Raw genomic sequence first — 15,806 nt, 5'->3', positions numbered from 1 at the left:
AGACAGTCTAAGGTTAAAGTTTTTGGGGTTTGGGTTCAGTGTTTATAAGTCAGGTCTTCCTTCAAACCCACTGAAAGTTATTGTGAAAATATGCTAGAATTATATTTAAAGCTAAAATTTCATCAAGCTGAAATCTGGTGAAATTTTCTTCTGCGGTAGGAGAGGGTGCGTGAAGAAGGATAGCAGTGATCATAGTATCAACAAAAGATTATTAAATAACAAGATTTTTCATTTTAAGATTAAGGATAAACTTGTATGAGTATCATTGTGCACCAAGGATGACAGCAAGAAAAACGTCTGGAGGAAGAGACCAGCAGCATTGGGAATGCAATTAAAAGAGAAATATGGTAAGATAGAAGAAATAAAAAAACTTTTATAGAACTACCCAAACACAGTATTATTTAGATTGACAATGGTTCTTCTCAGATCTCCAATGATTATTGTTTGAGATATTCCTTAATGCAAATGTTATTACTGAGAAGGCTTTGGGAGTGTTTGCCTGGACTATAAATGGGGAATTCAAGTAAATCAGACACTAATATTAGAACTCTTCTTTGCAGGTAATTACTGCCATCATTGTACTCTGGATGAGAAGCAGAAAGGCTTGGAGATGTCCCTGTCAAATCTTGAGTAGAAAAATACACTCAATCATACACCCTCTATAAGGGCTATAATTAAAACCTGCCCTAAAGCTTCAGTTATTCCATAACAGAGTCTCTAATGGGATAGGTTCACTTCTTCATAAGAAACCAATTCTTTTAACAGCTGTTTCCAATTAATTTCTGGCCATTAAGTTTTAGCGTTGGCCATTAAAGCTTCAAGTGTGCTGGCTGGAGAATTCTAGGAGTTGAAGTCTACGTATCTTAAAGTTGCCAAGGTTGAGAAACACTGACATAAAGGGATATTTTCTTTCCTATGCATATGCCAAAACAAACAGTCTTCAAAGCTGAATATGGTGCAAATGCTTAGGCAGGTGGCTACAAGAAAGTCGTCCTTCTCAGTTGCAGTTCATAATGAAATGCCATCTTGAAGAAGGTTTACCTGTTAGCCACCTTATTGCTTTATTTTTCCAGTGCCAGTTAGCATTACTCTTTGTACCAGATATTTTAGGATTTAAGTCCCAGACTGTAAATAATTTTAACGCATTGCATAGAGTAAACTATTTATGTATATTTCCTATACTGATTTTTTTTACTTCATCCTGCTTATGAGAGATTCCAAAAGGGTGTATACATACACACTTCTGTCTTTGTATGTATCTTGTAGTCTGTGTTTTTATTTCTCATCATTCATTGTTAGCAAGGATTCAGCATTCAGCACTATCAATCCTATGTCCAGTATAACCACCATCTAGTCAATTTTCCGCAATTAGAAAAGGCTTGAGGGGGGGAGTAATATACTCACACAGTAGGCTGGCTAACAAAAGCATTTTTATGAAGCCTGTATGACACGTAGCTTGGGAAAGATCCTGACTGCAAGGAAACTCCAGGTACTGAAGCAAAATATTTTTCTGTTAAATTGTAAGCTTCCAGCATTCTGAAGCCTGTATGTCAGAAAAAGGAGAAAACAGAAAGAACAATGGTGGGATTTAGAAACAGTGTGAAGTAATACATTTCTAAACTGGAATATTCATGTGTTATTTCTTACCAGGAGAAGTGTATCCATCTAAGTACATGAGAGGACAAGCTGGAAAAAAAAAGAAACAGATACAGCATGAATGAGCACTGGCATTGTTACTAGAAACCCACAGCTGCCTGCAAACAAATGTCCTCCATAGATGCAGAACTACAAATACCACCAATATTAGCTTTCTTCAATATGGTTATTGATTTATTTACTTAATATATGGTGCATCATACCTGGACCAGCAATATATATTAACATTTCACTTAGATTAATAAAACACAATAAAAATATTTAAAAGATTTATGTTCAAATACCAAGCTCTAGGCCAGGGCTCTCCAATCGTGGCAACTTTAAGACTTGTGGACTTAAGTCTTAAAGTTGCCAAGATTGGAGACCCCTGCTCTAGGCTATCCAACTGAGAGGTCCCCTGTTCCATGGCCTGTTAGAAACTGGGCCATGGAAGCAGCACAGTTCACCTGCACATGTGCAGGATTCTAGGTTGCGCTCGAAACCATGTCCTCCTCCACCCCCTCCCCGGTCCAAGGAAAAAATGTCTCCCACGAAACTGGTCTCTGGTGTCAGAAAGACTGGGGATCACTGATCTAATCATTTAAGTGCAGCATTGTTTATATCTTTTTTTAAAAAAAAATCAGATACTGTACCAGTGTATACTCTCAGCTTACAGCTGGTCATGATGTGATTTACAGTTTTACCTCACAGTGACACTGAGGAGAGGATACTATGCCCCATTTATACAGAGAGTCCTGGCAGATGCCATGTGGGTACAAATCCCATTCCGGATTATCCATTGCTAGCATGGAAGTTCAAAGTCTGGCACCTTTTTTGTGGAGTAATTTGTATGTCTTCCTATGCCTGGGCATTCAGAGACTCATTTGTCTTTCCATTGGGAATTGATTATTAAAATTGTTGGGGTGATATTGTGCAAGTGCCAATTTCCTGAATGTGAGTCTTCCAGCTGATAAATAAGGAATGTCAGCATGCACAGGTAGGAGTGAGTTGTTCATAATTTTTCTGTATTCTCTCACTAGTACCTTTTGCCTTCGTAAAGTTGGTAGTGCTATATGGCTCAGAACAAGAAGCTGGCAAATCTGAGTGGTTTTAATACATCTGCTTATAATCCTCATGGTGTCATTGACTCTGGCATCTAACTTACTAGTATGGCAGCTGATAAGCCATACATACAACTCCACAGTATTCTGCTATGGAATTGACCAACCTTAATGCTGATGACCTGAGGGTGGCAGCTAAAGCTCTACATTTGATTCCACATAATTTCTGGAGTATGTTGTTTCTAGTTTTGATTTTTGCTGCCATATTCTCTGTAGGAGAGTCTCTGGTCCAATGTTACTCCAAGATACTTTGGATGAGAATCATAGGGAAGTAAGTTGTTGTTTAAGTTGAGCTTCATATGCTAGTTTGTGGTTAAATTTGTGGAAGCACGTAATTACTTTTTTGCTGGTGCTAGGAGCGAGCCTCCAGTCAGTGAAGAATTTTCCAAGATTTTAAGATCTTTTGGAGAAGGCGGCTGTCTGCCATCTCCATGTATTTTTGTTTTGTACTGCTATGGCCAAGTCATCAGTGTATTCAAATTTGCATCCCTTTGTTGCCAGTATATCTGATATGGGTAAGTTGAATAGTGGAGGTGCTATTACCGACCCTTGTCGGAGGATGTTGTTTAATCTTAACTTATATTGCCCCCCACTCCATTATTATCTGAAAGGACCTATGTTAGTAATTAGCCAACAGAGTTTTTTGCAAGGAGTAATATGGCACAATTTGTGTGCATGCCGCAGTTAGGTCTACAAACTCAGCTGTGGATTTTAGGCCTCGCCAGAATCCTGTTTAATATAGCTTATTAGGCTTAGCATCTGGTAAGCCTTCTATATAGTAATTCTGGTTGATATGTTTTGTAGTCAAGATTTTTTTTCAAGGCACCAGGATAAGGAAGTTACTACTAGGAAGTTTTCAAGGAGAAGTTAGGTTTATATATTAACAATTGCTTTTTATCAGGGTCACACATCTATCTATTTCTATTTCCATTTCCATCACCATCTGCAATGATCTATGTATTTATCTACAGTATTCTGACAGATTCCTCAATATAGACTATGACTAAGTTTCTCCTTCAGAGACAAGCAACGCAGAAATTCAGAAAAATGCCTGAGAAAGAGATAGAACCTCCCTGGTTCAACTCAATGTTCTGCTCTCTGTTTTAACTCAAAATATGTCATTAGACAAGCTACTCTATTTTGGCTAAAAGCTCCAAGATAAGGACAGCATGGAATGTTAATATGGACTAAGGGTTATGTTCTCATGTTAATGCTCATTTTAGGAAAAAAGCAAGCTGACTTCTAAAGAGTCAGAACTTTAGTCCCTCAACCCTCAAAAGTCACTAATGATCATTAGTGGTTTTCCAAGGTTTTCTATTAGCATCATTCCAAGCTCAATTTGGATATGCAATGGTTATGCTTGAAAATTCCTACATGCAAAGCACGTATATCACTACTGATTCTTCCTTTTTGATTGTATAAGAGCAAGGACAAATATATTTTCCTTAATAAATTACTAGATACGTTTTCATTATGTTTTACACTGAATGAAATAGGTTAAACCATCCTGAAAAAAAGAGAGAGACTATTTTACTCACTTGAGGTAGCTGTCTCACAAATGAAAGTGATAAGGTTATCTTCAATCTTCTCAAAAGCATCAAAGTCATCAACTATAAAGACATGACGTTCGCTCGGCTGACTTGCCATTTTGGCTAGTTCATGGTAATCAACATCAGCTACACCAATAACAAATACACTGAAACCTGCAAAGACAATAACAATGGTTGAAATAATATGGACCTGGGAAGTTTCTCCAAGTTCTTCTAAGAAAACAAAACAAAAACTCAGTGACCAATCCTATTAGGGCAACAACCTGATACTGCCCAGGTATGTGGAGATTACAACTCTCAGGGAAGTCTTAGGGAGGAAGTCTAAGCTGCATTACCAAAACTAAGAGGCAGACTGGTGTGGTGTAGTACAAGGGTGAAATTCAATTTTTCCCCCCTACCGGCTCTGTGGGCGTGGCTGTGGGCATGGCTTGATATACTTGGTATACTAGTAATAGCAACCAGGGGCGATTTTTTTAACCAATTCAAATTGTCCCAACCAGCTCACCCGAGGTGGGATGAGGTGGTTGAATTTCACCCCTGGTGTAGTGGTGGAGTTGCTGATGTAGAAACCAGGAGACTGTGAGTTCTAGTCCCACCTTTGGCATAAAAGCCAGTTGTGTGGTTTTGGGCTTATCACATGCTCTCTCTCTGCTCTCACGAGGTTGTTGTTGTGGGGAAATAGGAAGAGGAAGGAGTATTAGATATGTTCCCTGCCTTGAGGAATTTATAAAGTAATAAAAGGCAGGGTAAATAGTGGAAATATATACAGAGATATGCAGTACGGGTAGTCCTCGACTTATAACCGGCTGCTTAGTGGCTGTTCAAATATGATGGGCTTCCCAAAGAACTTACAACCTCATTCTAAGGTTCCTACAGCCACCATCACCTCCTCAATTTTATGGCCATTTGTAGTGCCTTGCAGTCATGTGACCAGAATTTACATTTTTGCCAAAAAATCACATTTACTTCAGGTTTGCAGCAAAGACTCCATAATGAATAATGGGTTTCTTAATGACCATGTATTTACTTAATGACTGCCTCAAGTACAAGCAGTAAATTGGGTTGGTCACATGATGCCCTACATTATGACCATCTTGATTTACAACCATAAAAGGCAGGCTCCGCTATAACCATAAGCTGAGGATTTACCTGTATTTCAAGCACTCTAAACAATGTACTAGTTCAGGCACAAGTGGCTATGAAGCACTCACAGTCCGAACTGTATATATTCCAGTCAATCATGATACAGAGCCTCATATTTGATAAAGACTGAAGAATTATGCTCCCATTAAATCCCGCCATCTAAATGTGTCTCACCAGACTGCTGTATGACAGCTGCAGCTTTCATCACTTCATCTTGTGATCGACCATCTGTTACGACAACCAGGACTTTGGGAACTCCTTTCCTCATGCCTCTTTCCCAGGTAAGCACCTTTTCTTTGATAAATGCAAGTGCCTTTCCTGTGAATCAATAAACAGTTTCATTTAGATCGTCCACCTAAAACCACTACTTTGGGGGGACAGGGACTAACACTGGAATACATTCTAAGTTAAAACCTATGCAGTAATAATATGAGAAAACCTACCCCTTGAAACTAATATTCAGAAGTTTACAAAATTACCTGTTTTTGTGTTCCCTCCTCTGTATTGAATATACTGAAGAGCTCCCAGGGCCTGGGCCTTTTCATCATATGTATTCAAGTTGAACTCAGATTTTGGATCATCACTGTATTGCACAAAAGAAACCTAAAATAAAAAAAACCACCCAAAAATGTAATGTTATATTGTTAAAGAAGATACAGTTCAATAGTTCATATTCTATAATCTTGTGTATCTTGGACATGTGCAAATCTTACACGTATACAAGTACATCCTTCTTGTTAGTAATAATTATGGGTTTTTTAAAATGTGCTTGACTTCTTTTTCTAATTATTTAGAGAATTATTGTAATAGGACTATTTAAAAGGTAAAGAAGAAAAAGTAAGGGAAGAGGGAAGATATGAAAAGGCTCTTAACTTTTTCACTTTTGTCACAGGTGATAGGATCTTTAAAACTCAAATTGCCATATTATAACTGTACAGTATTTACTTGAAAGATATCGTGCAAAAAAAATATCGATTTATCTTGGTTAATATTTAAGAATTGACTAACCTGAATTCCAGATGGATTTACTAGGTCAAATGCCCCAATCGTGTTGAAAACGAATTTCACTACTTTGTTGAAATTTTCATCTCCAATACTCCAAGAAGCATCAGTGAGGAAGACTATATCAGCTTTGGCTCCCTTGCATACTAAAAGATACATTGGATTCAGAAATAATTCAGAAGTTGCAGCACAATGAAAAAAATAGCATGTAATAACAGGAACTTTTCAATGTGATAGCCATTTGTCTAAAATGGTATAGGGTCCTTTAAAGTCCCTAAGGACTAGAAGTCCATTAAGGTCCCTAAATGGTCCCTAAAGACTAAGATCCCTAAATGTTCTATAAAGTCCCTTCTAACTCTGTTATTCTGTTTTGCTATGCAAAAGTTTTCTGAAAAGCTTTCTCTATTTGGATTTATATAAAAGACATGTACCACAAATTTGTCCTCAAAACAAAATATAAAATGCTAAGTCGAATGCATACACAGAAAATAGAGGAATGATTAAATGCCTTTTTGAGCAGAACTTACTTCATTGTTTACAAGGTATCATTATGATAAATTATAGTTCTTTGAATCAAGATAAATCCCAGAACTCTTAATCCTGCAGAGTTTTTAGATCTTATAGACATCAAAAAGCAAATACTTACCATCCCGTGCAGGTGGGATTGTTGGAGGTGGAGGTGGCGTAGGTGGTTGTGTTGGAGGTTCAGTTGGCTTGATTACTAAAGGAAATCAATTAAAATGTATTGCATTTTCTTAAAAGGTGAGAAATAACATAAGTGGAACAAAGCTATAGTAAGCTGCTCCCTTGGCAGATCAGTTCTTAGAAATTTATCAATATGTTCCAGCAAAAGTTTGGATCCTCCTGTCTCCTAAACCAGTGGTCCCCAACCTTTTTTATGCCGCGGCCCGGTACCGGCATCAGCTGGGTGCCGCCATCTTGTTTTGATGAAAAAGTGGCTTCCGTGAGCTCACCGGAAGCACTTTTTCATCAAAACAAGATGGCGGTGCTAGCTCGTGAGCTTTTCCGGTAGAAATGGCTTTCTACCCGGAAAAGCTCACTGGAAGCACTTTTTCATCAAAACAAGATGGCGGCGCCCAGCAAACCAGTGGCCTGGTAGGATTTGTTCCATGGACCGGTACCAGTCCGCGGACCGGTGGTTGGGGACCCCTGTCCTAAACTATAGCTCAAACATGTTTCAAGGACACTGAAGTCCAATCACCATGACCACTTATTACTAGAATTAGTAATCATCTAGTTCAAGGGTGTCAAACTCAGGGCCAGCAGACCAGATGCACCATGTGCTGATCATGCCCATGCCCAGTTTAGCGAAGGGGGGAAAAGTCACGATATGTCATGTGACACCACCGTGTTGATGCAAGTGTGACACCCCTGATGTAGTTCATCCTCCATAGAACACTAGTGGAGGATGAAGCATGTATATTGCTGAATGGTCTCTTCTGTTCCATCCTGTGCCCCTTCTCCATATGTTATCCTCAAGGACAGGATAGAAGATGGGATGGGTGAAAGATAAAACAGGAGGGGGATCATCTTCAATGTTCCTCATAACCTATCCTCCTCGCTCATGACTTATCTTGTATCTATAAAACTTAACCCTTTTGCCCTGCAAAAAAAGGTAAGAAATGGGAAAAGGTTGAAAAATATCAAATTCCTAACACAATAGACATAGGTCGCAAGGATTGTTGTCTCTTTTCAGGCTATTCAGCTTTACTGAGAAGAAATTCACACTGAGCAATTATAAGCAAATGTCATCTGCTATACAAGAAGTATTGTTTTAGCCAGAGTTTGTTAAATATTCCATAATGGCTTCATTTAAGTATAATACTGTATTAGGCGTGATGGACGATCTACTTATCATACAAAACCCTGAAACTCCCAGGTATGGTTTAGTTGCATGAACAAGGTAAGCAGAATGTGAAGATTGGAATCCAGCTGTTTTCTGAAATATTGGCAGTATGGTGAGTCACAAAAAATGCATATATTTTTTTTCAATTCATGAATGAGGGGAAGCTGGATTGTGTGGGGAAAAAATCCAGTTTTACTAAACCAATGGTATATTCAGAGAAAATTGCTTTTGTCATATTCTTTCCAGATTCTCTAAAGTTGTTTTGTTTTTGTTTTTGTGGTTCCTGTCATCTTGGACTTACATGTGCGTTCTTTTGTAGAGACTGGAGGACCTTCAAGATTTGGAGTCTGAACAAAGACAGTAGCATTATATTCGGTATCAGCTGAAAGCCCAGTAAAACAGTGACTGGTTTCTGATCCACGCACTGTTATTTCTTGACCTCTAGATCCTGTAAGCAAGTGAGAAGAAAAATGCTTAATTTGTAGGACCTTATGTACACATAACTGTTTGTAAGCAGTATGCAGTATAATAGCAATAACACCTAGACTTAATACCACTTCACAGTGCTTTACAGCCCTCTCTAAACAGTTTACAGTCAGCATATTGCCCCCAACAATCTGGGTCTTCATTTTACCAACCTCGGAAGGATGAAAGACTGAGTCAACCTTGAGCCGGTGAGACTTGAACTGCTGAATGGCTGGAAGTTGGCAGTCAGCAGAATTAGCCTGCAATACTGCATTCTAACCACTGCACCAATACGGCTCTTCATGATATAATAACATGTCATGAAGAAGTGAAATTGTTATTGTCTACGCCGAGGAGACAATAACTCTACGGGGAGATGGGGTTGTTTTTTATTTTTGTTTTTAATCTTCTAAACCAGGGGTCCCCAACCGCGGTCCGCGGACCGGTACCGGGCAGCGGAACAACCCTTACCGGGCCGCTGGTTGCTGGGCGCCGCCATCTTTTTGGTAAAAAGCGCTTCTGGTGAGCTTTTCCGGTAGAAAGCTCACGAAGCGCTGTTTCGTCATAAAAGATGGCGGCGCCAGCGCTCGTGAGCTTTTCCGGGTAGAAAGCCATTTCTACCCGAAAAGCTCACCAGAAGTAAGCGCCGCCATCTTTTATGACGAACAGCGCCGGTGACGCCACCGGAAGCGCCTTTTCGTCATAAAAGATGGCGGCGCCCAGTTGACGCTGTACCGGGCCGCGGCGCCCAGCTGATGTCGGAACCGGGCAGCGGCGGCCAAAAGGTTGGGGATCCCTGTTCTAAACCATGGCAATTCTGCCTGTAGGCTGATGAATTGCCAGAATGTGAAAAAGACAAGGTATGAAATAGCTGACTTCTACAACAGCACAGAAAGAAAGAATAGCTTAGTAAGCAATATTCTTAATTATGATGCAGGAGAGTTAAATTTGATACTTGTTTTAATCTGCTTCAGAGTTCCTTAATGCTCATATATACCTCCTTTTTTCAAAATAAAACAGGAGATAAAAGTACTTTTGTCCTTGTAACATATTCTGCTTGTGAAACATTTCAAAATTATTTATTCATATTATGCAATACATAGGAAGCATTATTTGCAACAAGACATAATCTGTATTAATAAATTACTGAATTGTAACATTACGAAAAATTATAAACGAAGGATCATTTGGGGCAAAGTTTGTTCAAATCATGTCTATAACATTTATAATAAACTGATACAGGCATTTGATAATCATATGCACATTTTGAGTAATTGTGACAAATTCAGAAAGGCAGCAAGAATATGAAAGAAGAAACAGTTGTCCTGCAGTTGAAATAATGCCTCTTTTGCTGAAAACAATTTATTGACATTATTTATAGCATCTCCAATCCATGGAGATTTGGGTGATGAACAATGTAATTCAAATATGCTAAATAATTAAAAAAGGGTCAATGGAGTCATGACATGTAACCAATATTCATTTAAAACCATAATTACCATCGGCTGGATTTAGTTTCAGTCTGTAAGAAGAGGCAGACCGATGCGCCGACCATTTGATACAGAAAGTGTCCCATCCCACATTATAGCTTGTTAGATCTGTAACATTCAAGTACACTATGGAAAAGAAAAGGGGGAAAAAACTCATTAATCATTTGGGTGAAACCAGATAAAACTCTACAATTATGACATGTTTTTTCAGCACTAGGGTTACCAGATACCTGGCAAAAAGCAAACATATCCCCCTCTTTGCCCACATGTATTTAGTTTGGCAGGCATAGCCTTACAATTAAATATTATCTGGATTTTTGACAAGCTATCTCTTTCCTGAGCAGATTTTGTACAGCTCAGTGCTTCCCCAATAAATGCCAATCACAGATAACAAGCTCTCCTTTGTGACCCTAATTAGATGATTAGTTAGAACTCCAATCAGAGGCTTGGCTGCCACCTGAAACTGACAAGACCATAATCAGTTACACACTGAAGGCTTTTGGCTCTTAATTGGCTCTAGCCCATTTTTACCATTAAGAAACCAGTCTCAATAAAGAATATTTGTAGTTTAAGGTTGAAATGAAGGGTACCTTGGTGCTCTCTTGAGCTTGGTTGTTTTCTTGCAGACGTTTCATTACCCAAACTAGGTAACATCATCAATACTAGTGTTGCAGTGATGATGTAACCTAGTTTGGTTAGGTAATGAAATGTCTTCAAGAAAGCAACCAAGTTCAATGAGCACCAAGGAACCCCCAGAAACCAGTCTTTCTGATGCTGGACAAAGTAGCTTCATATACAGATAGGTCTAAGTATTTTTTTTAACAATGTTTCACTGTATCTTTTGTCAAATTTGTCAAGAAAATTAAATGATTACTGCGTTCTCCCCACCCCACTCCAATTTCTCTCCCTTTCCAATTCGCCATGTCCTTTGCTTTTCAGATATCTGGTAAGCTTGTTCAGCACTGATTAGGAATATATTACAATATCATATTAAGTAGACAAAGCTTTATTCAGGCTATTGTAGATTGATTTCACCTGATCATAATTTATAAGTTTATTCGTATTTAGGTACATGCAAATATGTAAAGCAGAGCTACAGGTGGAGAGCTACATCTAGAATGACAGCAGGCAATGCAGGAATCAGAGCCAATTCAAAAATAGACAGACTGCACTCTTCTTTTTCAGAAAAAAATATGCTTGAAATCCCAATACGTGGAAATTCCAGCATTAATCATCAAGTCAGAATGCTTTTCAGATCTTCCACTTATTATACAGCATTGAAACTGAATTTGATATTTAATATTCATCCAAAATCAACCTGTAGCATGATACTGCTATCATTTATTTATATCAAGGACACGGCTGTTTTGGAAAAATTGTCATGTTTCATCCAGTTAAACACAGAGAACTCTCAGAAACCAGAAACCAAGATTTAGGGATTGAACGTGTCTTGGACAATGGGCGTGTTCCGCGAAAGTTCAACATAATAGGACATTTCTTTAAGAAATGTATCTTTTCTACCAAGCAGGCAAATTCTAAGAGATCAAGTCTTCTTGCTGCAATCATTAGTATTGTCACATCAACATACATATATGCGGGGTGGGAGGATCTTTGGTCTTACGTGTAGTGCCTTGGTCAACCAAAGGTTCGCTAAGTCCAGACTCATACTGAGCATATACGTTCACATCGTAAGATGTACTAGGCAATAAGTTGTGTAAAGTATATGAAGTCACTTCTCCAACAAACACCTCCATGGGCTCATCCGAACCTTAAAAGGAAAAAAATATATGAAAAAGAATGTTAATGTGCATTAACATAAAAAGCTGCTTTATAATGAGCCAGACAATCCTCCAACTGAGTATTCCTATGTTGCTGACAGCAATTCTCTGGGAATATTAAGTAGAAGCCTCTCTTGTAAAACTACAGCAAAGCCTGCTTTCATAACAATCATTGAAATTGTTGATAATATTCAACAATATTCAGTCTCAAAACCATGGTCGCATGTTGACAGCCCAGCATTTGTAATCTTACCTGCAACTTTATACACAATTTTGTATCCTAAGATAGGAGATGGGACAGGATCCCAGGCCACTCTGAATCGAGTATACCATTCATCAGATATACGAATATTCTGAGGAGAAAGCAGCCCAACTAAAAAAAAAAAAAAAAATTAAATGCATTAAGTTAGGAAAAAAGGCATTTGATAAACTCTAATGCCAAGTCTAATTTTTTTACTTCTTTCAAAATTGTGAAAGGCTAAAACTTCAATACTAAAATAAATAAAGTTAATCTATAATTTTGGATCCCAAATTAAAACCGAATACTACTGTATTTTACTGTGAAAATCAGCTTTTTAAAGAAAATTCCAGTGGTGCTCGTAGGGAATTTTGCTCTGAGAATACATGCAGTCATAACTTGGATGATGTAACTGAATGTAAATATGTTGTATGTTGTAAATAAGCAAGAAATTTAGCTACATGTGCTTCATTTAGAATTGAGTACCAGGTATAAAATTAATAAGTTAAATGCCAATGTTTCACTATAGGAAATTTGTATCATATATGGAATTTGTTCAAATATTTTTAATAAACATTTTCAGAGTTCACTTGGTATATAGTATGTTAAGATTTTTTTCAACTTGGGTTGACAAATGGCAAATTTTCCTCATAGCAACTAGGCTTTACAAAGCTACTTTAACTGGTTTGGAGGAGTAATTCTATATATATATATATTTTACAGACTTTAAAATCTCCTTCAGTGTCGGCAGAACTTTATTATGTAAAATCAAAAAGAACATTGAGATAACAATTATAGTAAATATACCTGTTTTTCCATTTCCTGTGACTTGTCCACCATCTCCATCATCATAAACTGCTACAACTGTAATTTTATAAGGTGTATCTGACTGCAAAGGCTGTAGCAATACAGTGTTTATTCTGCCAGGTACTGTTGTCTAAAACAAATGACAATCAGTGAAATGTTGTACAATTAATAGATTAGTAATTATTAATAATTTACCAAACATATAAGTTGTAGTACATAAATGGACTCTGACCAAACAAGAAGATAAAGGTTTATTTTGGTTCACCCATCACATTAACCACGTTGAGGAGTTATGCTTGTTAGCATTTGTACTGAATTGCATAGTTTAACAGTATAATGGTAAAAATCATCCAAAGATGGAACTAGATAAGCCTCAAACATAAAGATTAAAATTTAGTTCAATAATTCAAATTCATTTTATTTAGGTTGTTTACTGCCTTAATCACAGTTATACGATGTATATAATAAAATCAATAATAATGCAATGCAATGCAATGCAATAAAAGCATTAATATCCTTTTATTGCCCACAGATTGGCCATTAATGTTTTTACTTTTTTACACCATACCAGCATATATTTCTTCAAGTATAGTACTAAGACATAACAAAATATAGGTTCATTCAAAAATAAGCAATAACCATAACCAACTATGCCTGAGTATTTTCTTTTGTACAGAAGTCAACAGAACACATGCCTTTAACCTCCCTATGGGAAATAAGCTGGCTAAATTATATTCTTAAAGTTTTGCAGCTAAATTTGGAGTAGGAAGTTATAAACTATAAAAAAAATTGGAAGAATGCCCAAAACAAAAATTGAGAGCCAAAACTCATTCCTGCTGCTCATGTTTATAAAACACAGATATATGGTGGCCATGAGAAGTGAATGGCAATCAACTGAAATTATCCTTTCATTGAGGTGGATAGAATTAGCTTCTATAAATATATATCTTCTCATTCTTATTCACCTTTGTACAGATTACAGAAGTAATCCCTGCCTATACCTTCTACTCTTGAGCTAGAGTTATTTTTTTCCCCCCTTTTCATTCAATGTCTGGTTCTCAGAGAACGCCAGGACAAGTCCCTGTAGTTCAGTTGGCAAGTTTTTTTCAGAAGTAGTGTCAAGTGCAAGCCACCAGAACATCTCCAAGATTTAGGTGAAGATTACTTTATGGGTTAAAAGGCCCTCAAAGTAGGTTGCAGATGGACTTTTTAAACCCTGTTAAACCACGACTAATACCACCATTTATTTCCATTTGTTTAATCTAAACGTGATGGAGTCGAGCCTAATGGTTGCAATAGGGCAAGATTTATTTCTAATTGTTTTATTTCAGAGGATGAAATAGTTTTGCCCTTTCCAGTAAATAACTTGACATGCTAATATCTGTATAATTAGCTTCACTGAGGAACATGAACACTGAAGACATTGTTATATGTATTTCTTCCAAGAAATTATTCTCTACGTGTAATTGAGTAGCCTTGTCTTGGATATACAGGACATGAACACCTTCCAATCTTGCGATGAGAAAACAGTATTTTTCATTTCATTTTTCATTCAACAACTTCCACACAAAATAAAAGCATTGAAATTAACAGTTAATGCAATTATTACTTTGCAGCAGCAAAGTAATAGAAAATCAACTATTATATATATTTAAAAAATATCAACTTACATATTCATCTATGGGGTCCCCAGAAACAGGACTATATATAATTCTATACTGCTGCACAGGTCCATCTGCATGATCCCACTGAACCGAAAGACTATTTGTGGTTGGATCAAATACTCTTATGTTCCTGGGTCCACTACGAGGCACTAAGACAAATAAACATTAAATATAAAATAAATTCAGTAATCTTCTCAGAGCAAATACTTTACAGGGGCATGGAAAAAAAATGGGGGAAATTATGTGCTTTGAATCCAGAACAAATAATTGCATTCCAGGGATTGTGCAAAACTATTTTGGATCAGCCACAGTTTGGAAGAACTTAAACTTGGAACATTCTGGTTGTTCTGGATTTTGCATAAAAGAAAATCCATATGGGGTGCCTCTCCCCTCCTCCACTTAGCAGCTCCTGGCACTGCATCTCTCATTTGCCTGTCAATCCCCCAATTATTTATTCTCTTGCTTCTCAACCTCTTCTTAGCTTTCCTGGCTTTTTCCCTAGTTGAGGGGGAAAAACAGCTGTTTCATTCCATGCATGCAGCAGACACATACAATATGCATGTTTTTTTTGGCAGCAACCCATCTGAAACCAGAAGTTTTATACACAGAATATTTTGCATAACCTTAACATTAACAAATTGACTTTATGCGTCAATTAATTCCATTGGCTGATTCTAACTCAATAATTTTCAAGGCATGCTCCATTGAAAAATGCTTTGCTTTTGATGGCAACTAGGTCTTGAATCAGAGTAGTATGGATACTGAACAATTATGAGTACAGGCAGCTAAAATTACTCTTCTTAACTTCACTGATTTAATATGCTAGATAACAGCAGCTATTAAATAAGTAAATAAATCATAGAATTTTCCAAAGTGGTTAAATTAATAAAATTTATTTATATAGTTAAATCTGATGATCCCTTCTAAGTTTGAAATTGTGAACATTTTTGATTTGCTATATCCTTCTAGAAGCAAAGTTTTCTATGCAAGGCTTCTCTCATATGCATTCATTCAGTACCTCTAATAATTCATAAACTACATTCATG

General features: G+C 37.2%; 1 protein-coding gene across 7 annotated transcripts in view; it reads right to left on the bottom strand.

Annotated features, from left to right (window-relative positions):
* COL12A1 (collagen type XII alpha 1 chain) overlaps positions 1-15,806 on the bottom strand; it is a 133,524-nt gene that overhangs the window by 39,001 nt on the left and 78,717 nt on the right. For all 7 annotated transcript variants that reach the window (XM_087944529.1, XM_087944559.1, XM_087944536.1 and 4 more), the window contains 13 exons: positions 14,767-14,909; positions 13,097-13,226; positions 12,305-12,424; positions 11,895-12,041; positions 10,283-10,399; positions 8,620-8,766; positions 7,098-7,172; positions 6,458-6,597; positions 5,929-6,052; positions 5,624-5,767; positions 4,295-4,459; positions 1,648-1,686; positions 1,405-1,543 (listed from right to left, as the gene is read on the bottom strand). In XM_087944529.1, coding sequence (XP_087800655.1) covers positions 1,405-1,543; positions 1,648-1,686; positions 4,295-4,459; positions 5,624-5,767; positions 5,929-6,052; positions 6,458-6,597; positions 7,098-7,172; positions 8,620-8,766; positions 10,283-10,399; positions 11,895-12,041; positions 12,305-12,424; positions 13,097-13,226; positions 14,767-14,909 — 1,630 coding nt within the window. The remainder of the gene's footprint in view (positions 1-1,404; positions 1,544-1,647; positions 1,687-4,294; positions 4,460-5,623; positions 5,768-5,928; positions 6,053-6,457; positions 6,598-7,097; positions 7,173-8,619; positions 8,767-10,282; positions 10,400-11,894; positions 12,042-12,304; positions 12,425-13,096; positions 13,227-14,766; positions 14,910-15,806) is intronic.

This window comes from Notechis scutatus, chromosome 1, assembly GCF_049901735.1.
Source record: "Notechis scutatus isolate UNSWTSFEM ecotype Mainland chromosome 1, rNotScu1.2, whole genome shotgun sequence".
NCBI classification, from domain to species: Eukaryota; Metazoa; Chordata; class Lepidosauria; order Squamata; family Elapidae; genus Notechis; species Notechis scutatus.
The sequence above is the reverse complement of the archived record's forward strand: the minus strand, read 5'-3'. Positions and strand labels throughout refer to the sequence as shown.